This window comes from Balearica regulorum, chromosome W (assembly GCF_011004875.1).
Source record: "Balearica regulorum gibbericeps isolate bBalReg1 chromosome W, bBalReg1.pri, whole genome shotgun sequence".
NCBI classification, from domain to species: Eukaryota; Metazoa; Chordata; class Aves; order Gruiformes; family Gruidae; genus Balearica; species Balearica regulorum.
Genome location: NC_046219.1, coordinates 24,512,091 through 24,536,023, shown reverse-complemented (window position 1 = coordinate 24,536,023; position 23,933 = coordinate 24,512,091). Strand labels below are relative to the sequence as shown.

Sequence of the window (23,933 nt, the reverse complement as noted above, 5' to 3'; positions counted from 1 at the left end):
CATGGCTCTGGTTTGTAAACCCGTGTTTACTCTATGCAATCCCTGTGGTGCTGTTTATCACCTCTGGGAGAGGGGTTCGTGTTCTCATATTGTTGTATTGTGTGATAATGACTTATGATAAGATATCATTGACAGTCATGGGTCTGAGCTGGTACGTGTATGTAGCATTTCGGTCAGGCCCGTACCTCGGTCAATATCTTTCAGAATTGATTAATAATGGGACCCAATCTATGGGGAAGACGGGGGGGATACCTTCTCCCACTCTTTCACCTCCTCTTTTCCCTTTTGGTTGGTTACAACAATTTTTGAGTATTTTGAATACCCTTGGAATGTTCAGGCCAGTATATTCCTATTGCTAGGTCTCCTAAATGCTTTCCCACTCCTGTTCAGGGTTAGCAAAAATCTTTTCAAGAGTACCACCCAGGGATCTTCCCCAAGGCTGAATGGTCAGGGCTGGCATGGCATGTGGGAGAGTATGGGCGGGTATCTAGAGACCTTTTCACCCCCAATGGTTTGGAGCTTCACTCCTGAACAATTGCAAGACCCTGATAAAATGGTAGAATATTTGAAAGGAAAATGCTGTGGGGATTCTCAGGAGACACAACTTCCTGCGCTGTGCTGGGCCCTGGCCACAATCTATCAAACACTGCTTGATAGTAGACAGCACCATCCAGAGGGAGAGAGCAGACCCACAGGCACTGCAGCTGCCCAGGCCCCCGCAACAGGCACTGCAGCTACCCAAACCCCCGCAACAGGCACTGTAGTTGAGCCAAAAGATCAACCCACACCAGTATCAGTCGCCCCTATACACAAAAAGAAATACACAAGGAAATCGGTTCACTTAGTGAAAGATGATGATGAACCGGGGCCATCCCGAGAACAATAAGAAGAGCCAGAACCAGAAGTGATTACTCGATCCCTGTCCCTGAGTGAGCTGCGAGATATGCGGAAAGATTTCAGCCGCCTTCCAGGGGAGCATATTATTACCTGGCTGCTCCGCTGCTGGGATAACGGGGCCAGTAGCCTGGAACTGGAGGGCAGGGAGGCCAAGCAGCTAGGATCCTTGTCTAGGGAAGGGGGCATTGACAAAGCAATTGGGAAGAAGGCACAGGCCCTTAGCCTCTGGAGGCGACTCCTGTCAAGTGTGAGGGAAAGGTATCCTTTCAGCGAAGATGTCGTATGGCGGCCAGGCAAGTGGACCACCATGGAGAGAGGTATTCAATATCTGAGGGAATTAGCTGTGCGGGAGATGGTTTATTATGATCCGGACAATGCACAGTTGCCCACAGACCCCGATGAAGTCCACGGTACCCGACCCATGTGGCGAAAATTTGTGCGAAGTGCACCATCATCGTACGCCAACTCACTGGCAGTACTCGACTGGAAAAGTGAAGAGGGACCCACAGTGGACGAAGTGGCTGGCCGACTCCGGCAATATGAAGAGAGCCTTTCTTCCTCCCTAGTCTCGGCTGTGGAGAAACTGTCTCAGGATGTCCGGCAACTCAAAGAGGATATATCTTACTCCCCACCTGTACAGACCCGCATTTTGAGCTGTTAGGAGTAAGCGTTTTTCTGCTCCAGAGAGGGGATATGGAGCATACACACCACGAGGTATCCTGTGGTTTTTCCTGCGTGACCACGGAGAAGACATGAGGAAATGGGATGGGAAGCCCACCTCAACCCTGCGGGCACGCGTACATGAGCTACAAGGCAAGACAGCTGTACAAAGGGACTCTTCCAGAAAGAATGCTGCTCCAGTTTCCACCGGGCAGCCCCCCAGACCAAGTGAAAGGCCAGATCGCACTTCTGATCCTCTTGAAGGGACTTCTAAGTCCTTTTTGCAAGAGGTGAGTAGTGACTATGACGAGCAGGATTAGAGGGGCCCTGCCTCCAGCCAGGTGGAGGAAAGGGACAATAGAGTGTATTGGACTGTGTGGATCCGATGGCCTGGCACATCGGACCCACAGGAGTACAAAGCCCTAGTGGACACAGGTGCACAGTGTACCCTAATGCCATCAAACTATGAAGGAGTGGAACCGATATCTATTTCTGGTGTGATGGGGGGATCCCAACAGTTGACTCTGTTGGAGGCTGAAGTAAGTCTGACTGGGAATGAGTGGCAAAAGCACCCCATTGTGACTGGGCCGGAGGCTCCATGCATCCTGGGCATAGACTACCTCCGGAAAGGGTATTTCAAAGACCCAAAAGGTTACAGGTGGGCTTTTGGAATAGCTGCCTTAGAAGCGGAGGAAATTGAACCATTGTCTAGTTTGCCTGGTCTCTCGGAGGACCCTTCTGTTGTAGGGTTGCTGAGGGTTGAAGAGCAACAGGTGCCGATTGCTACTACAACTGTGCACCGGCGGCAATACCGCACCAACAGAGACTCCCTGGTTCCCATCCACAAGCTAATTCATCAACTGGAGGGTCAGGGAGTGATCAGCAGAACCCACTCACCCTTTAACAGTCCCATATGGCCAGTGCGGAAGTCCAATGGAGAGTGGAGGCTGACGGTAGACTATCGTGGCCTGAATGAAGTCACACTGCCCATGAGTGCTGCTGTGCCGGATATGCTGGAACTTCAATATGAACTGGAGTCAAAGGCAGCCAAATGGTATGCCACATTTGATCTAGCTAATGCATTTTTCTCGATCCCTTTGGCAGCAGAGTGCAGGCTGCAGTTTGCCTTCACTTGGAGGGGTGTCCAGTTGTGTTGGGTTTGTGTGGCAAGGTTTTGGTAGCGGGTGGGGGCATGGGCTATAGGGGTGGCTCCTGTGAGGAGCTTCTAGAAGAGCCAATGCCAGCCAGCCCCAAGATGGGCCCGCCCCTGGCCAAGGCCAAGCCAATCAGCGCCTCTGTGATAACATATTTCAGAAGGGGGGAAGTTTTTTTATGGCTGGAGGGGGAAGTGCAGAGATGTAACATCAAGGTCAGTGCAGGAGGAGGGGGGAGGAGGAGGAGGCGCTCCAGACAGCGGAGCAGAGATCCCCCTGCAGCCCGTGGTGAAAACCATGGGGAAGCAGGCTGTTCCCCTGCAGCCCGTGGAGGAAGGATGAGGGGGTGTAGCGATTCCACCTACAGCCCGTGGAGGACCCTACGCTGGAGCAGGTGGAGGTACCTGAGGGAGGCTGTGGCCCGTGGGAAGCCCGGGCTGAAGCAAGTCCCTGGCCAGACCGGTAGACCCGTGGAGAGGGGAGCCCATGCCAGGGCAGGTTTTGGTGGCAGGACTTGTGACGCCGCGGGAGACCCATGCTGCAACAGTTTTCTCCTAAAGGTCTGCACCCCATGGAAGAGACCACGCCGGAGCAGTTCGGGAAGGACTGTAGCCCGTGGGCGAGACTCCGTTTTGGAGCAGGGGAGCGATGAGAGGAGTCCTCCCCCCGAGGACAACGAAGCGGCAGAAACAACGTGTGCTGCACTGACTGCAACCCCCATCCCCCTCCCCCCATTCCATCCCGCCCCCCCCCCCCGCCGCTGAGGGGGGAGGAGGTTTGAAGCAGGGAGTGAAGTTGAGCCCGGGAAGGGGGGAGGGGTGGGGGGAGGTGTTTTAAGGCTTGATGTTACTTGTTTTTTTTTTCATTGCTCTATTCTGTTTAGTAATAAATTAGATTAATCCCTTTTTCTAAGTTCAGTTTGTTTTGCTCGTGATGATAATTAGTGAGCTCTCCCTGTCCTTATCTCAACCCGTGCCTTTTGTTAACTTCTCCTCCCCATCATGCTGGGGAAGGAGTGAGTGAGCGGCCGCGTGGTGCTCAGCTGCCGGCTGGGCCTAAACCATCACACCAGTACACCTGGAATTGACTGCCCCAGGGGTGGAAACAGAGCCCCACCATCTGCCATGGCCTGATCCAGACTGCACTGGAAAAGGGTGAAGCCCCAGAGCACCTGCAATACATTGATGACACCATTGTATGGGGCAACTCAGCAGAGGAAGTTTCTGAAAAAGGGAAGAAAATAATCCAAATCCTGCTGCAGGCTGGCTTTGCCATAAAACGAAGTAAGGTGAAGGGGCCTGCACAGGAAATCCAGTTTTTAGGAATAAGGTGGCATGATGGGCGGCGTCAAATCCCTATGGATATTATCAACAAAATAGCAGCCATGTCCCCACCAACCAACAAAAAGGAGACACAGGCCTTCTTAGGCATTGTGGGTTTCTGGAGAATGCACATTCCGAATTACAGTTTGATAGTAAGCCCTCTCTACCATGTAATCCGGAAGAAGAATGATTTCAAATGGGGCCCTGAGCAACGACAAGCTTTTGAACAAATTAAACAAGAAATAGTTCATGCCGTAGCTCTTGGGCCAGTCCGGGCAGGACCAGATGTAAAAAATGTGCTGTACACCGCAGCCGGGGAGAATGGCCCTACCTGGAGTCTCTGGCAGAAAGCACCAGGGGAGACTTGAGGCTGATCCCTGGGGTTTTGGAGTCGGGGATACAGAGGATCCGAGGCCCGCTACACTCCAACGGAAAAGGAGATATTGGCAGCCTACGAAGGGGTTCGAGCTGCTTCAGAGGTGGTTGGTACTGAAGCACAGCTCCTCTTGGCACCCCGACTGCCAGTGCTGGGTTGGATGTTCAAAGAGAGGGCTCCTTCTATGCATCATGCAACTCATGCTACGTGGAGTAAGTGGCTTGCACTGATGACACAAGGGGCTCGAACAGGAAGCCCCAGTCATCCAGGAATTCTGGAAGTGATCACAGACTGGCCAGAAGGGAAAGATTTCGGAATGTCGCCAGAGGAGGAGGTGACACGTGCCGAAGAAGCCCCACCGTATAATAAACTAACAGAAGATGAGAAACCATATGCCCTCTTCACTGATGGGGCCTGTCGCATCGTGGGAAAGCATCGGAGGTGGAAGGCCGCTGTATGGAGTCCTACATGGCGAGTTGCAGAAGCTGCTGAAGGAGAAGGTGAATCGAGCCAGTTTGCAGAGGTGAAAGCCATCCAGCTGGCTTTAGATATTGCTGAAAGAGAAAAGTGGCCAACGCTGTACCTCTACACTGACTCATGGATGGTGGCCAATGCCCTGTGGGGGTGGTTACAGCAGTGGAAGCGGAGCAACTGGCAGCGTAGAGGCAAACCCATCTGGGCTGCCCCACTGCGGCAAGATATTGCTGCCCGGCTAGAGAAGCTGGTTGTAAAGGTACGTCATGTAGATGCCCACGTACCCAAGAGTCGGGCCACTGAGGAACATCAGAACAACCAGCAGGTAGATCAGGCTGCCAAGATTGAAGTGGCTCAGGTGGATTTGGACTGGCAGCGTAAGGGTGAATTATTTCTAGCTTGGTGGGGCCATGACACCTCAGGTCATCAAGGAAGAGATGCGACGTATAGATGGGCCCATGATCGAGGGGTGGACTTGAGCATGGACGCCATCTCACAGGTCATCCATCAATGTGAAACGTGCACTGCAATCAAGCAAGCCAAACGGGTAAAGCCTCTGTGGTATGGAGGCCGATGGTTGAAATATAAATATGGGGAAGCATGGCAAATCGACTACATCACACTCCCACAAACCCGCCAAGGCAAGCGTTATGTTCTTACAATGGTGGAAGCAACCACTGGGTGGCTGGAAACATATCCTGTGCCCCATGCCACTGCCCAGAACACTATTCTGGGTCTTGAAAAGCAAGTCCTGTGGCGACATGGCACCCCAGAGAGAATTGAGTCAGACAACGGGACTCATTTTCGGAACAACCTCATAGACACCTGGGCCAAAGAGCATGGTATTGAGTGGGTGTATCACATCCCCTATCATGCGCCAGCCTCTGGGAAAGTTGAAACGTGCAATGGGCTGCTAAAAACCACCCTGAGGGCAATGGGTGGTGGGACTCTCAAACACTGGGACACACATTTAGCAAAGGCCACCTGGTTAGTTAACACTAGGGGATCTGCCAATCGAGCTGGCCCTGCCCAGTCAAAATTTCCATGCCCAGTAGAAAGGGATAAAGTTCCTGTAGTGCGCATGAAGAATATGTTGGGTAAAACAGTTTGGGTTATCCCTGCTTCAGGCAAAGGCAAGCCCATCTGCGGGATTGCTTTTGCTCAGGGACCAGGGTGCACTTGGTGGGTGATGAGAAAGGATGGGGAAGTCCGGTGTGTACCCCAAGGGGATTTGATTTTGGGTGAAAATAGCCAATAAATTAAATTGCATGATATTAATAGCGATATACTGTATCAATGGTATGACCATAAGAATCACCCAAAACTAATGAAGGATGGACTTTGAAACTGAACAAAGTGCCACGATGATGGAACTAGAACTGCCTTCAACTGGTGCCCAGAAACTTCATCGAAAAATCACATCTTTGACATCCAGACTGTGAGCATGGACCATACCAGATACACCGGCTGTGAAGACTCCGGATGCAGCGTGCAACAATCCAGCAGCACGCACCATTGCTCCTGCTCTGAGAGACTGTAATGGCAGATGGAACCCAAAACCATGGACTAAATGAACTCGACAGACATTTTAGAGCGATAGCCCATAGAGTAAGGCAATGAGTTCTGTAAAATAATCTGGGCATGACGTAGATGGTATGGAATAAGGGGTGGATAATGTCCTGGTTCTGGCAAGGATAGAGTTAATTTCCCAAGGAGCCAGGACAGGTGAGCCAAGCTGGCCGGGGGCTCTTCCATACCATGTGACGTCATGCTCACCATAAAAGGGGGCTAGTCGTGCAGGGGCGGGTTCGGCGTGTTGGCGTGGCTCCGGGACGGGTCGAGCGTCCGGTCGGTCGGTCGTCGGATCGGTAAAATCGTTCTCTGTTATCACCCATTGTGAATATCTGTTATCAGCACTGTTGTTGATTGTTTCCCTCTCCCTTGCTGTCCCAGTAAACTGCCCTTATCCCAACCCTCGAGGCTTTGCCGTTGTTTTTTCCCGTTCTCCTCCACATCATGAGCGAGTGGCGCGTGGCACTTAGCTACCGGCTGGGGCTAAACCACGTCATTGTCAGATATCTTTTCTTCACATTCAACATCTTGCAGTTCTATAACTTCTACTTTAGAATTTCTTCTTTCATACCACACATCAAAAGGCACGTGGGGGTCCTCAAATGGCCCATGGTCAGCTTCATAGTTTCCCTTGTAGGATGGAAAGCTCCCTCCCCAAGAGTTGTGGTTGTGCATGACAGGGTGAACAGCAACAGTCACTGAAGCTGAGGCAGTCACAGTAGTGATAGGCTGGCAATAGGCTGGTCCTGAGGCACTCATGACACCAAACACTGGGCTTCTCATGTTATGAGAATGAGCCTTGTGGCCCAAGCAACCCCTATTGCTATGTCCTGAATGCTGTTCAGCAGAAATTTCAAAAGCGTCCCTGCGAGGGCAGTAAGGAGGTGATTGCAGCCCTTCCCTTGTTTCCCATTTTGTTTGTCTGCCCTGATGCCATGCCTGCTGAGTGCCAACCTCTGGATTCAATTGTAATCTGGGACTTGACTGATACCTTGTCTCTGGCTGAACCATCTGAAAGGGAGACACATGGTTATGCCTCTGACAAAGCAAGGCAAACAAATACTACACTCATATTTTATCCCAGGAACAACATTTATAATGGTATTGTCCTGGTTCTAACTCTATAAAGGTAGTGTTCTGGAGTCTCAGAACTGTTGATTTTTCCAGACATTTTTTGTCTGAAGTTGTTAAAACCTGGAAAGCATAACTTCAGATAAACACAGGACTACAGCTGAAAATATATGCACTTCCTACATACTGCTCCATCTTTTCAAAGGGATGGATAGCAAGCACTTGATCTTAACTAGTTCAACAAGCAGAATTGCAGGCATTTGGAAAAGGCTCCACCCAGGGTACATACACAGGATGTTAGTGGGGTAGTTTGTACAGACTGTAGGAATCTTTTTCTGGATTTCTTAAAAAAGTGTGAAGCACAGAGGCCACATCAGTCAATAAACCATGACCAACTTCAAATGTGGCTGTGCTTGTACCTAATTTTAGGCCTCTGCTGAACAAGAAGAGATCCACGTTGTAGCTCAGCATGCAGCATCATGGAGCTTTTTCACTTTCCTTTGAAATCTCAGTTATGCCAACCCATTAGCAAGATGGAACAGTCCCAAGATTTGATACAACCCTGAAACTTCTTTTTTTCTGGGCTCTATCAATCTTTCTCCCAAAGTGAGCTGTCCAGAGAAGAGGTATATGAGATGGTGACCCACAGGGAGCTGTGTGGAAGAGGTTTGGATCTTGTAAATCTCTCCCCACTTTCTTTCCTGGAGGTCACCCAGAACAGTCATTGAATAGACTGAGAGCTTTCTCTTGTGGCTGGTTCTAATATGATACAACAGCAATTACACATGCTGAAGACCTCAGTACCATAATTTTAACCCCAACTTGATTCTAAAGGAAAGCCTTCATGTCCTGTCTACAAGTGCTCCAAATTTTGGCACAGTCACAAAGCATAATCAGCCAGAAACATGAAAGAAATATTACAGCCTTTCCCTAGAAATAGATTTAAATTAAAAAACAACCAACCAAACAAAAAAATATCCTTGCCCTCCCTCCAGTCAATATGTGAGCTACTTACAGTGGATTTTGCAAAGACAGGATTCTCAGCGGCTTCCACTATTACTTGATGGACTGGTGCCCCAGAGCCTTGAGTAGTCTCATACTGATGGAGCTCTTCACTGATGCCTGACACTGCAGTTTGAGAGCTGTACTCAGAATCAAAGGAGTCTGACCCATTATTTGTGTGCCTGAGTGGCAGTGCAAACCTCATGATGCTGGAGGGTGGCTCAGAAGATGGAGTAGGTAATCTGTTTCGTCCACTGGCTGGAGAAACCTGATAATGACAATGATAATTATAATTACAAACATTCAGTATCATTCAATTAGCATTACCCTTATTATTATTAGCACTTGATAGAAATATTCTTTAGCCAAATACACCTTTCCATGCCATGAGAACCTTAGCACTAGTTTTCTGATCAACACCTGTATTACACTGAAAAAATGCATGAAAGAAAAAGAGACATGATCTCCATCTCTGGAGATGTATGCAAATAGGATTATACATATTCCTCTATGTATCATTGTCTCAGCAAATGCATATATGTACATGAACATGCACACTTACACTTATAAATATACAAATAATTCCTGGATTTGCCTCTCCCCTCAGCATACATTAAGCATGATTCCATAAATCATCTCAAATGTGTATGTATAGTATGGTTCAGTGTCTAGTTGCAAAGAGAGATGGACACACATAATTGCAATATATGCATATATATACACATAAATATATATGTATATAAATATATATAAAATATATATATACACATAAATATATATTGTTTGAATAAGGGACAGGCTGTTAGGATACTGTTAGGAATATAAGAGATTATGCACTTTTGTCAAAACTGTTTTATTAATACTGTATTGGGTGTATGTGGCAAGGTTTTGGTAGCAGGAGGGGGGATCTTCAGGGGTGATCTCTATGGGAAGAGGTAAGGGGCTGCCCTGTGCTGGACAGAGCCAATTCCAGCCAGCTCCACAACAGCCCCACTGCAAGCCACAGCCGAGCCAATCAGTGAAGTTGGTGGTGCCTCTGTGAAAACATATTTAAGAAAGGGCAGAAATCACCAGACAGAGAGAGGAAAACAGCAGAGGGAACACCAAGGTCAGAGAAGGAAGAGGAGATGCTCCATGGCACCAGAGCAGATATTCACTGCAGCCTGTGGAAGACATATGCTGGAGCAGTTATTTTTTCCTGAAGGACTGTAACCTGTGGAAGAGCACACACCAGAGCATGGGAAAAGTGTGAGAGGGGAGAAGCAGCAGAGAGAAATCCCTATGTACTGACGGTAATCCCCATCTCCCGTCTTCCCCTGTGCCACCTGGGTGGGGATAGAGGAGTCTGGAGTGAAGGAGTGAAGTTGGGCATGGGAAAGGAGGGAGGAAAGGTGTAGTTTTAATGTTTGTTTTTGTTTCTCACTACCTGAATCTATTTTAACTGGCAATAAATTAAATTAATTTTTCCCAAGTTGAGTCTGTTTTGCCCAAAACAGTAATTGGTAAGCAATCTCCCTGTCTTTATCTCAACCCATGAGATTTTTTATCCCTTGTCCTGTTGAGGAGAGGGAGTGAGTGAGCAGTTGAGTGGGCATTTCGCTGTTAGCCAAAGTTAACCCACCATAAATACTAAGAACCAAAATAAATACATCTCAAATATTACTAGCACTGTATATGTACCTTGTGTTTGATTTTTATACACATGCACACACACATATATATAAAAAAACATGCAGCATAGCATTACTGATTCTACTAATGCATGATAAAGATATCCATACATAACACAATAATTGTGTTAAATGAAGTGTAAGTAATGAATAATCAAATACAAATTTGATAGCTATGAATTCTTTTTTGCTGGACTTGGGCTTTATACTGTAAAGTCTTCAACATCCAGGTGGAGCCTTCTACCCACCAAGATCTTTGCTGGAGCCAATAGGGTACCACAGGGAGGGATGTCTGGACTGGAGAGTAGGGGGCACCTTTTGGAAAACTTCTGGCCATGGTTATCAGGGAGTGGTCTGTGGACCACCACTGGTGTAATGTTGGTCCACACAGGCCTCCTTGGTGGTCTGATGAGTTAAATATTTTGAGGAAAGCAACAGAAGCAGTGGGGTGGGAAAGGAGAAGGTATGTGTACAAAAGGAATTGTCTTTTTGCCAAGTCTTGGGGAAAAGCCTGGTTTTATATTTGCATATGACATTCTGCTTTTAAAAACTTACCTATTACCTACATTTGTATCTAGCTTGTTGATTGCAGCCTCTAAAACAATACTTATTAAAAAATACTTTAAAAGTATAAGAAAATAGAAGAATAACAAATAAATAACAAACATAACATTTAATAAAGATTTAAATTAAAACTAGAGCAAGAAACTCAAAGTAAAAATTTTAAAAATCCGAGATAATTTTAAAAATGAAGAGTTTCTAGAGAAGGGGGTTGGTTGCAGGGGGAGAGATAATATTATCATTTCTTCTGTTCACCATTAGTTTTACTGACCTCAGGGTACGGTCCAAAGAGTGAAAGAAGAACAGGAAGCAGCACTAGCCCATTGAGAACTCCCAAAATGGTTAAGATTGCCAAAACAGCAAAAAAATACCTGAAGTAGGGTTTAAGGGTGTGGGAGGGAGAAGAGAAGAGGCACAAATATTGTTAGAAATAAGGGATTACATGCTACTGCTAAATATATTTAAAAATACATATACTAAATTAAATCACAAATATTACTAATATTGTACTAAATACTTATATCACTTTAAATATATATTTTTGTTTTGTTTTGTTTTTTACCCTTTGGATTAGAGAATGTACATCACACAACCCAAAGTATTAGTTGATAAAAGAAAGAAAGAAAATTAAATTTATTAATTTCCCAGAATCTGGCAGCACGTACTGTTATTTATGAATGTGTTACACAAATACAAAAATATGGAATGCGCAGTGAATGTCTGAATGGATTGAAAGCACAAATACAATGAAAAGGGGCCCCCATTAGCAAAATCCCAGCAGAAACAAACAAATGAAGTGAAGGGTGTAGAAATTAAACAATTTAGCCTAGAAGGGAAAGCCCACTTCTCCCAGCAGCTAATCCAGTGTGAAATAATTCTGCATCTTACAGTGGAATCTCTAATTAAATCTCCAGCATAAGGTAAGGCTCTCCCTTGCTGTTCATTAATCACAACTTTCCACCTAGATTTCTGTGAGTTCCAGTTTTACCAAATAGCTCAAATTGCAGCCTTTTTACAACACAGGAACCATCTTTCTGCAAAGAAAATGCTGCCCATTCTATAGAAAGCTTCAGCATCCTACTGAGTAATAGCACTCCACTATAGCAGAATTACATTGCAGGCTAATCTTTTGCTGAACAATTTAACATCTCTGAATACTGTTGTTTTGCATCAGTCAATCAAAAAATAAAGGCCAAAGTACTGTGTTGGGTTTGCATGGCAAGGTTTTGGTAGCGGGGGGGGGGGGAGGGCTACAGGGGTGACTTCTGTGAGAAGCTGCTAGAAGCTTCCACTGTGTCTGATGGAGCCAATGCCAGCCAGCTCCAAGACAGACCAGCCACTGGCCAAGGCCAAGCCAATCAGCGCCTCTGTGATAACATATTTAAGAAAGAGAAAAACAGTTAGAGAGGGCTTTTGCAGCCGGAGAGAGGAGTGAGAAGATGTAAGAACATCTGCAGACACCACGGTCAGTGCAGAAGGAGGGGGAGGAGGTGCTCCAGGTGCCGGAGCAGAGATCCCCCTGCAGCCTGTGGTGAAGACCATGGTGAAGCAGGCTGTCCCCCTGCAGCAGCCCATGGAGGGAGGATGAGGGGGTGTAGAGATTCCACCTGCAGCCCGTGGAGGACCCCACGATGGAGCAGGTGGAGGCACCTGAAGGAGGCTGTGGCCTGTGGGAAGCCCAGGCTGGAACAAGCTCCTGGCAGGACCTGTGGACCCATGGAGAGAGGAGCCCACGCCGGAGCAGGTTTGCTGACAGGACTTGTGACCCTGTGGGGGACCCACGCTGGAGCAGTTTGCTCCTGAAGGTCTGCACCCCGTGGGAGAGACCACGCTGGAGCAGTTCATGAAGGGCTGTAGCCCATGGGAGGGACTCACGTTGGAGAAGGTCATGAAGGACTGTCTCCCGTGAGAGGGACCCCATGCTGGAGCAGGGGAACGATGAGAGGAGTCCTCCCCCTGATGAGGAAGGAGCGGCAGAAACACCGCGTGATGAACTGACCGTAACCCTCATTCCCCATCCCCCTGTGCTGCTGAGGGGGGCGGAGGTTGAAGCCGGGAGTGAAGTTGAGCCTGGGAAGATGGGAGGGGTGGGGGGAGGTGTTTTAAGATTTGATTTTATTTCTCATTCCTCTACTCTGTTTTGCTTGGTAATAAATTAGATGACTTTTCTCTCTAAGTTGAGTCTGTTTTGCTCGTGACGATAATTAGTGAGTGATCTCTCCCTGTCCTTATCTCGACCCATAAGCTTTTCGTTATACTTTTTCTCCCCTGTCTAGTGAATGAGGGGAGTGATAGAGCGGCTCTGGTGGGCACCTGGCCCCCAGCCCAGGTCAACCCACCACAAGTACTACGGAAGAAGAGGACAGTGCACAAGTGTGTGTCCTTTACCACCACTGAGGGCTAAGGTCTGGGATCCTTCATGAATACCAAGGTAAACCTGTCAGTAAAAGGAAAGCCTTGCTAGTTGGCATTCAGCACAGCTGGATCTCAGACTAAATTTAAGGCTGCATTATAACTAATGATTTCAAGAACTCAGTCTTTGGTAAATTCCTGGAGGAGAAGGCGTAGGAGAAGAAATGAGGGCGAGTATGTTACTAATGGCTCTGCTGACTTAAATAGTTGTTTAACCCTGAACAAGACCTGAAACCACATTCAGGAGACATAGCAGTAGGAACATGCTGGTTTGAATAACCCATGGATATTCAACATTCTCAATAGCTATTGTAATTAGCCTGGAGGGGAAGGGGAACGAAGGTGTCTCCCCCATAGATTGGCTCTCTGAGTTAGTTAGAAGTTAGAAGTGTAATTATTAATAGTTTCTGATAGATGACTCCCTAAGTACGGAGATGATGGCAATACTGAGATTAGTCTCATGACCAACAAGTTTATCATATCATAAGTCAGTATCACAAAGTACACCACAATGATAACCTTGACCCAGTTCACAGAGATGATAAACAGCACAACAGGGAACATATAGTGCAAGTAAGATGTTGCATAACACAACTCTGAGAACAAGTTCAACAACTTTGAGAGCGAATTAATCAACACTGTGACTAGCGACTATTTACTTAATATAATGAATGCTTATAGCAAATTTGTTCTAATGCGCTCTGGTCAGATTTGTTTTTATCTCAACCTCTTGGGCCAAACGCTGGGCACCAAAAAAGACTGTCATGGTTTAACCCCAGCCTGTAACTAAGGACACGCAGTCGCTCGCTCACCCTGCCCCCCAAGGAGATGGGGAGGAGAATGGAAAAAAAGTTGTGGGTTGAGATAAAGACAGTTTAATAGGATAAAAAAGGAAGAAGAAGAAGCAGAAGAAGCAGAAGAAGCAGAAGAAGCAGAAGAAGCAGAAGAAGAAGAAGAAGAAAAATAAATAATAATAATAAAAAGAATCATAGAATCATAGAATCATAGAATGGTTTGGGTTGGAAGGGACCTCAAAGATCATCTAGTTCCAACCCCCATGCCATGGGCACGGACACCCTCCACTAGACCAGGTTGCCCAAAGCCCCATCCAACCTGGCCTTGAACACTTCCAGGGAGGGGGCCTCCACAACCTCTCTGGGCAACCTGTTCCAGTGCCTCACCACCCTCACAGTAAAGAATTTCTTCCTAACATCTAATCTAAATCTGCCCTCCTTCAGCTTAAACCCATTACCCCTTGTCCTGTCACTACACTCCCCGATAAACAGTCCCTCACCATCTTTCCTGGGGGCCCCCTTCAGGTACTGGTAAGCTGTAATTAGATCTCCCCGGAGCCTTCTTTTCTCCAGGCTGAACAATCCCAACTCTCTCAGCCTGTCCTCATAGGAGAGGTGCTCCAGCCCTCTGATCAGCTTCATGGCCCTCCTCTGGACTTGCTCCAACAGTCTCTCCTGTACTGGGGCCCCCAGAGCTGGATGCAGTACTCCAGGTGGGGTCTCACCAGAGCGGAGTAGAGGGGCAGAATCATCTCCCTCGACCTGCTGGTCACACCTCTCTTGATGCACCCCAGGACACGGTTGGCTTTCTGGGCTGCAAGTGCACAGTGCTGGCTCATGCTGAGCTTCTCATCAATCAATACCCCCAAGTCCTTCTCCTCAGGGATGCTTTCAATCCATTCCTCACCCAGCCTGTAGCTGTGCTTGGGATTGCACCAACCCACGTGCAGGACCTTGCACTTGGCCTTGTTGAACTTCATGCGGTTCTCATGGGCCCACCTCTCCAGCCTGTCAAGGTCCCTCTGGATGGCATCCCTTCCCTCCAGCGTGTCGACCACACCACACAGCTTGGTGTCGTCAGCAAATTTGCTGAGGGTGTACTCGATCCCATTGTCCATGTCGCCAACAAAGATGTTGAACAGTGCCGGTCCCAATACCGATGACCCCTGAGGAATGCCACTCATCACTGTTCTCCACTTGGACATTGAGCCATTGACCACAACTCTTTGAGTGTGACCATCCAGCCAATTCCTTATCCACCGAGTGGTCCATCCACTGAATCCATGTCTCTCCAATTTAGAGACAAGGATGTCATGCGGGACAGTGTCAAATGCCTTGCACAAGTCCGGGTAGATGATGTCAGTCACTCTTCCCTTGTCCACCGACGCTGTCACCCCATCACAGAAGGCCACCAAGTTTGTCAGGCACGATTTGCCCCTAGTGAAGCCATGTTGGCTGTCACCAATCACCTCCTTATCTTCCATGCGCCTGAGCATAGTCTCCAGGAGGGTCTGCTCCATGATCTTGCCAGGCACAGAGGTGAGACTGACTGGCCTGTAGTTCCCTGGGTCTTCCTTTTTTCCCTTCTTAAAAATGGGGGTTATGTTCCCCCTCTTCCAGTCAGTGGGAACTTCGCTGGACTGCCAGGACTTCTCCAATATGATGGAGAGTGGCCTGGCCACTTCATCTGCCAGTTCCCCTCAAGACCCACGGATGCATCTCATCAGGTCCCATGGACTTGTGCACCTTCCCATTCCTTAGATATTCTCGAACCTGATCTTCTCCTACAGTGGGCGGTTCTGCATTCTCCCAGTCCCTGCCTTCTGTGACCTGGGCAGTGTGGCTCAAGCATTTGCCAGTGAAGACTGAGGCAAAGAAGTTGTTGAGTACCTCAGCCTTCTCCATATCCTGGGTAACCAGGTCATCCGTTCATCGAGCTGTTGACTGTAACTCTTTGTATGCGGCCATCCAGCCAGTTCCTTATTGATCAAATAGTCCATCCATCAAACCCATATGTCTCCAATTTAGCAACAAGGATGTTGTGGGGAACCATGTGACAGGCCTTACAGAAGTCATGATAGATGACATCAGTTGCTCTTCCCTTATCCACCAAGGCAGTCACTCCATTGTAGAAGGTTACCAGATTAGTCAGGCACAATTTGCCCTTGGTGAAGCCATATTGGCTGTCTTGAATCACCTCCCCGTCATCCATATGCCTTGACATAGCTTCCAGCTAGCAAAAAACTTTACTGCCTCCATGTTTCTACATCTGATCAAATATATCAAACTCCTGTAAAACTACAAATATCCTGCTACCGTAAACATTTTGGAATTCCTGATCTGCATTAGCAAAAATCAGGGAACCAATTTACTCCACTAGATAAACCACCAGAATTTTATACCAGGACAGAGATCAACAACAGGCATTAAAACATGTGCATCTCATCCGTTTAACATTAGGATAAACAAGAAGATTATAGTTCTGACCACTTGGTGTATACAATGTCTGTTAATTTACTTAATATTCCACACTGTTGGACTAATCTATCCCTTTCTGGAAGTTTGGGGTCATCTTCCCCACTATAACAATGCTCAGGCTCTGATATTTTATTATTTTATTTTATTTTAATTTTTAAACAAGGTGAACTAAAGTCAGATTGTGCTAGAAAAGAAGAAACTGATGGGCAAAAAAGTAAAACAAAAGAAGTTGAAAAGTTGAAATACTCATTTTATGTACTAAGAGAATATCCACTCCAAATTTTGAATGAAGGGGTGCTACAGTCTTCCATTTGCTATGATAGAAAAATATGCTTGCCAAATCTTTTGTCTGTTAAGTTAGAAAGTAGCACAGCAAATATACCCCTGTAAATTTAGGCTAAATCTATGAGCAACCTATATGTCAATGTGTTCCATCCCTTACAAGATCAGGTACTAAAAGAACAATTCTACCTTATTTCTGCACCACCAATAAAATAAAATAAAATAAAATAAAATGAAATAAAATATACTGATCTGAAAAAAATAGAAGTTCTATTTCAGGGCATGGAATATCTGTATAGTAATAATCCCCATGTAGGTTTAATGTATTTAGACCTAAGTGTAAACCTTCTACTCGCCACTTTCTGCAAATCTCTTACATACATAAACAAAAAATCCTGATGAGATTTAGCAATCATTCTCTCAGTTCCTGCTTCCAACATTTTGTTGTTTTTGTTGTCAAATGGATGTCAGCTAAGTCTGATCACCTGTCCAGTTTATGTTTACCTAAGCAGTTGAGTAATCTTTCAGAGCATTTTTATTTGGCCCAGTTCTACCTCAGTTCTGGTTTAGGGCTAGGATTTTTTTTGTGTGCGTGTGTGCTGCAGTTTGCCACAGAGAATCTGTGTTACTTCTAAGATTAGCGATTTTGCAGAGCTCCACAGGTTGTTTGGAATGGATTAGGATCTGTTTCATTGTACTTCTCAAATTCCCCTCAAAAGAAAAACTTGCTCTCCTCTCATACTTGATGAATTCACATTCTTAATTAAATCTACAAGAAACTGTGCCTGTAGTTCTAAACAGAAGAGCCTTCGGACTTTGCTTTACAAAATTTTAATATGAAGTTCTGCGTTCATACTTATGGTTCCCTAGCTCCCAAACAGGGCTTTTTTCCTCATCCATTTATAAATTGCTGTAAACCTCATATAAAGATAGCAGGAGAAGGCCCAGAGAGCATCAGTTGCAGTGTAATTGCAGCATTTTGTAGCTCCATGTGTCCTTTCCAGGCAAATCATTGTGCATATGAAAAATCTGGAAGACCTATATCTGGAAGGTTAAAGGTAAAATCCAGCTAATACTGGACAATACTAGCTGCTTCAAACTGCCTTAATTCCAGAATTAGCAAACTTTGCTAAAAAGGGCCATTTTTGTTTCCTTTCATGCTGGGAGTCAGATTTTCCTGGAACAGATTTTAATACCAGCAATGAAAATACTACAATGTCTAGCATGTAACAAGGAGTTAATAAAACATAGGGAAAATAGGACCATGACATAAGCATGCTTGACACACCATACATAGTAATAAAATGACAGATACGCTGAAATAACTAAATATTAAAAGCATACTTATTTTTATTAAAAAAATGAAAAAAGTCAAGACACAAATGCTTTACCTGACAATAAAATCAAACTCCGATCCTGCGAGCATTAACACTCCAAACAGAGTGGACACAGCTCCATCCAACACTGGTGCAAACATATGTTCCAATGCAAGGACAGCTCTACGGTTCTTGTCTCCTACAGCAGTTAAAAATGCCTGTAAAACAATGAAATCCATTTCATTAGAGAGATGTACAGCCTTTCAAACAGCCTGCAGTTTTTCACCAGTTAATTACTTCAATTTACAGTCCATTAAAGTATCTCTATAGCTGACTAGACTTCAAGACAAGGTCTGATCCTGCAGTCATACCATATAGCCAGCTGCTGAAGTCATATGACCAGAGTAAGCATTGATTACAGAGTCAGTGTCATAGTAATAATTTTGGAAACAATGCCTGCCTGCACCGGTAGGCTTTTCATTTGTTTCTCGGTTTGCTTGTTTCCACATGCAAATAATTCATTTTATGGTAAAAACACTTCAGGTGTAAAAATTATAGGGCTATTCTTGTCACTCTCATGAGGGCATAGCTTCCATGACTGTCATGGGAAGTTTGCTGTAAAACTAGCCAATACTGATTCAGGTTTTCCTGAATGCACTTGGAACAGACCAAGGACTTGCAACTTTTGCTCACACACAGTCACATCCATGGTAGCATTTACTAGTGGATCAGGTCTTTCTGTCACTTTACACAGAAGTGTCCACTGATACAGTGCATTTCTCCTCACAGGTCTGAGGATCCACACTATCAGATATTATACACAGTAAGCAATCAACTGATGGAAAGTTGCCAGTGTATTCAACAGGACCAGTATAAAGTAACACTACTAAGTTGTGTGCTGCTTTTTTTACATTCCTATTTCACTCAAGATGAATGTTTTTGCAATTTTTTCTACTTCAAACCTAGCAGCACTATACTACGCCCAGTTATATAGCATACTAGGTAGCAGCACTATATATGTCCAACTCTGTACCTCATCTACAACATGTAGATGCCAGGTGGTGCCAGCTGTTCTCGTGGCCAGTTCAAACCTTGGGAAGCCGCATATAACCAGCCCCTAGGGAGCTCCAGTGACCAGGAGTACTGCAAACAGGGCATGCAGTGCAGAAGTTTGCATGTGAAGGTGTGTGAGAAGAGTGGCACCACTCTACTCACTCAGAGGCTTCAACTGCGGCCCCAACAGTCACCCCAGCTAGCTGTTGGCTGTGCAAACCTACCCAGCAGCTTGAGGTCTCCAGGGAATTAGAAGAGCTTATTAGGCAGTGCTTTGGGATTGTTGGAAGCATGGTGGCAGAGACCCAGGTGAGGGCTGTGCTCTGCAGCAGCCAGGAACCATCTACATAGCCAGGCTAGCCTGGGACAAGTGGAGGCAGCCACCCAGACAGAGCTTCCTATCAGGGAAGCTGTTGTCCAGGTGGAGGGCTGTAAAGTCTGTACCCTACACAACTGTGAAGGTGTGCTCTGGTGGAGCTAGGCAGCAGGTGGAAGAGCTGCAGGAGGAAGTCAGCAGGTTACGCTGCATTAAGGAGGAGGAACAAGAAATAGGTAGAGTATTATTCGAGACTTTGCAAGAAGAAATACTGGGGCTCCATGGCACTGACCTCCAAAGACTACCAGACAAAGAGTGTCAACAGCAAACAGACAGCACCTTGGAGAAGGAGGCGCCATGGTCTCTTGTGACTTGTGGTAACAGGATATCACTTCCCCCCATTTCCTTGTATGTACCAACCAGCAACAGATGATACAATGTTTTGGCAGTGGGTGAAGCCAGTGAACAAGACTCGCAGAGAGAAACCACACCAGTTGCACACACTAAAAACTGCAAAAGGAAGTGGCAAGTGCTAGTAGTAGGCAACTCTCTGCTGAAAGGCATGGAGGCACACCCATCTGCTAGCCTGATATACAGTCAAGGGAAGTTTGTTGCTTGCCAGGAGCCAAGATCCAGGTTCTTAGAGAGACTGCCACAACTGGTTAAAAGCACAGACTACTATCCCCTACTTCTCTTCCATGTGGGCACCAATGACATGGTAAAGCATAACCTGGGCAAGATCAAGAAGGACTTCAGAGCCCTAGGGGCACAAGTAAAGGGGACAGTGATCTATGTCTTGCAAATCAGGGATAGGAGTGCAGGCAGAAGTTGACACATTGTGTTGGTTTTGCGTGGCAAAGTTTTGGTAGCGGGGGGGGCTACAGGGGTGGCTTCTGTGAGAAGCTTCTAGAAGCTTCCACTGTGTCTGATAGAGCCAATGCCAGCTGGCTCCAAGATGGACCCGCTGCTGGCCAAGGCCAAGCCAATCAGTGCCTCTGTGATAACATATTTAAGAAAGAGAAAAAAAACAGTTGGAGAGCGCTTTTTCAGCCAGAGAGAGGATTGAGAAGATGTAAGAACATCTGCAGACACCAAGGTCAGTGAAGAAGGAGGGGGAGGAGGTGCTCCAGGCGCTGGAGCAAGATTCCCCTGCAGCCCGTGGTGAAGACCATGGTGAAGCAGGCTGTCCCCCTGCAGCCCATGGAGGGAGGATGAGGGGGTGTAGCGATTCCACCTGCAGCCCGTGGAGGACCCCACGCCGGAGCAGGTGGAGGCACCTGAAGGAGGCTGTGACCCCGTGGGAAGCCCGCGCTGGAGCAAGCTCCTGGCAGGACCTGTGGACCTGTGGAGAGAGGAGCCCACACCAGAGCAGGTTTGCTGACAGGACTTGTGACCCCGTGGGGGACCCACGCTGGAGCAGTTTGCTCCTGGAGGTCTGCACCCCGTGGAGGAGACTCACGTTGGAGAAGGTCGTGAAGGACTGTCTCCTGTGAGAGGGACCCCACGCTGGAGCAGGGGAATGATGAGAGGAGTCCTCCCCCTGAGGATGAAGAAGCGGCAGAAACACCGCGTGATGAACTGACTGTAACCCCCACTCCCCGTCCCCCTGTGCCGCTGAGGGGGGCGGAGGTTGAAGCCGGGAGTGAAGTTGAGCCCGGGAAGATGGGAGGGGTGGGGGGAGGTGTTTTTAAGATTTGGCTTTATTTCTCATTCCTCTACTCTGTTTTGCTTAGTAATAAATAAGATGAATTCCCTCTCTAAGTTTGGTCTGTTTTGCTCGTGATGATAATTAGAGAATGATCTCTCCCTGTCCTTATCTCGACCCATAAGTTTTTTTTTTCATTGTACTTTTCTCCCCTGTCTAATGAAAGAGGGGAGTGATAAAGTGGCTCTGGTGGGCACCTGGCCCTCAGTCAGGATCAACCCACCACACACATCATGCAGATCAACACCTGGCTTCACAGCCAGTGTCGTCATCAGGGCTTTGGCTTCTATGATCACGGTACATTCTTCGACGAATACAGTCTATTGAGGAGAGATGGGATCCACCTATCTAGAAGAGGAAGGACAATCTTCTCTGGCAGTTTGGCTGACTTAGTGAATTGAACTACGGAACTTGGAAGGCGAGGTCCAAAGCTGTGACATTTGTGTACTCACGAGCAACAGGGTGGATGAGTGCACCTACTGGAATAGTGAGGAATGCCTCCAACCCTCCAAAAACGTTCTGCCAAAAAGGTGAGATAGTCGACAGTCCAACTGAAGTGTCGCTATACCAATGCATGCAGCATGAGTAACAAGCAGGAGGAGCTGGAAGCCACTGTGCAGCTGGAAAGCTATGATCTGATCGCTATCACTGAAACTTGGTGGGATGAATCACGTGATTGGAGTGCTGCAATTGATAGCTATAAACTGTTCAGGAGGGCTAGGCAAGGAAGGAGGGGGGGAGGAGGAGGGGGTTTGCCCTCTATATAAAAAAAAATTGATTGATTGCACAAAGCTGTCTTTGAAAAACAGCAGTACACAGGTCGAGAGTTTATGAGTGAAAATTAGAGACCAAGCCAACAAAGGAAATCTCATGGCTGGTGTTTACTACAGGCCACCTGATCAAGGGGAGGATGTTGATGAAGCGTTCTTGCTTCAACTACAGGAAGCATCATGCTCACAGGCTCTGATCCTGCTGGGGGATTTCAAACACCCTGACATCCACTGGAAAAGTGGCACAGCAAGCTGCAAGTAGTCTAGGAGACTCTTGGAGTGCACTGAGGATAACTTCCTAATCCAGGTGATAGAAAACCCAACCAGAGGAGATGCATTACTGGGCTTGTTGCTCACCAACGCAGAGGAACGTATTGGAGAGGTCAAGATTGGTATGTAGCCTGGGCTGCAGTGATCATGCCCTGGTGGAATTCATGATCTTGATAGATATAGGCCAGATTAAAAGTATAGTCAAGGCCCTAAACCTTAGGAAAGCGAACTTTCAGTTGTTTCCCTACGCACTGATCACTGAATCAGGCTATCTTCTAAAACATCACACAGCAATGATGGTGAAAGTGTAAAATTGCCAGTTACTTAAAGAGTTGTCCTTTTTCGAATAAAATTCATCAAAAGAATTTGAAGTCCATAGTGAGGACTGAATCCCTCTGGGAGATGGGCTGAGTGAGAGATGGGAAAGCTCCACCTTGCCTAGTGTGGTGTTGCATTTTGGGGTGTCCCCTGTGCTTTGGGGATGCAGCACTGTATTCGGAGATAGGCCCAGCAAGCTCCCAGATTGGAGGACTCCCTGGGCCAAGCACTCTGTTTTGCCAGAGGCAGTTGCAGTGGCTATCACAGATTCATATAGATCAAACCTGACTTCACAGGACATTTAATATGATCCTGTGAAATAATATTCTGCTGGTTCATCCAAGAATTTGAAACTTAAATCATTGTCTCTCCTAAGGCTAACAATAGAAAGTTACAGGATGTAGTGCTGTTCAGAACAGATAGAATATTTTAGATGTTTGGGGAAGACTGAAGCTGTTTATTTTCTTGAAAGAAATCCATTAATATTATGGGGAATGTTTGAAGGGGAGGAATAAATTGTGTTTGTTTACCCCTAAAGCTTTTGGGGGCTTGTGGTTGAAAACCGATTTAATTATTTTAACTCCTTTTTTTTTCCCCCCTCATTTTGGGGAAAAAAACCCAGAAGTGTTAAATCTTTACTTAGCTCTTGGTCCCTATTTTCTTGCTCTGCTTTTTATAGCTTTTCAGTGGTAGACACTAGTTTGATCAAAACAAGCCATTTTATTTTGGTTGCAGAAATATTTTACACATACATATGTACATATACGCACATATTGAGAGCAGCCCTGAGGAGGACTTGGAGGTGTTGGTTGATGAAAAGCTCAACATGATATGGCAATGCACACTTCCAGCCCAGAAAGCCAATTGTATCCTGGGCTGCATCAAAAGAAGTGTGACCAGCAGGTTGAGGGAGGTCATCCTGCCCCTCTACTCCGCTCTGGTGAGACCCCACCTGGAGTACTGCATCCAGCTCTGGGGGCCCCAACATAAGGACATGGATTTGTTGGAGTGAGTCCAGAGGAGGGCCACAAAGCTGATCAGAGGGCTGGAGCACCTCTCCTATGAAGACAGGCTGAGAGAGTTGGGATTGTTCAGCCTGGAGAAGAGAAGGCTCCAATGAGACCTTATAGCAGCCTTCCAGTACCTGAAGGGGGCCTACAGGAAAGATGGTGAGGGACTGTTTACAAGGGCAAGTAGTCATTGAACAAGGGATAATGCCCTTAAGCTGAAGGAGGGTCGATTTAGATTAGATGTTAGAAAGAAATTCTTTACTGTGAGAGTGGTGAGGCACTGGAACAGGTTGCCCATAGAGGTTGTGGAGGCCCCCTCCCTGGAAGTGTTTAAGGCCAGGTTGGATGAGGCTTTGGGCAACCTGGTCTAGTGGAGGGTGTCCCTGCCTGTAGCAGGGTGGTTGGAACTAGATGATCTTTAAGGTCCTTTCCAACCCAAACCATTCTATG

The 23,933-nt window shown here is 46.7% G+C and overlaps 1 protein-coding gene and 1 long non-coding RNA gene across 3 annotated transcripts in view; one reads left to right on the top strand and one right to left on the bottom strand.

Annotated features, from left to right (window-relative positions):
- LOC142599151 (protein patched homolog 1-like) overlaps positions 1-23,933 on the bottom strand; it is a 130,538-nt gene that overhangs the window by 14,300 nt on the left and 92,305 nt on the right. The window contains exons 20-22 of one of the 2 annotated variants that reach the window (XM_075738875.1): positions 18,117-18,259; positions 11,031-11,130; positions 8,542-8,796 (exon numbers count right to left, since the gene is read on the bottom strand). In XM_075738875.1, coding sequence (XP_075594990.1) covers positions 8,542-8,796; positions 11,031-11,130; positions 18,117-18,259 — 498 coding nt within the window. Of the gene's footprint in view, positions 1-8,541; positions 8,797-9,614; positions 9,742-11,030; positions 11,131-18,116; positions 18,260-23,933 lie in introns of those variants that run through there. The other variant, XM_075738876.1, reaches the window with a different exon arrangement.
- LOC142599260 (uncharacterized) overlaps positions 12,538-23,933 on the top strand; it is a 106,752-nt gene continuing 95,356 nt past the window's right edge. The window contains exons 1-2 of the long non-coding RNA XR_012832890.1: positions 12,538-12,564; positions 20,889-21,033. This is a non-coding gene — a long non-coding RNA (uncharacterized LOC142599260). The remainder of the gene's footprint in view (positions 12,565-20,888; positions 21,034-23,933) is intronic.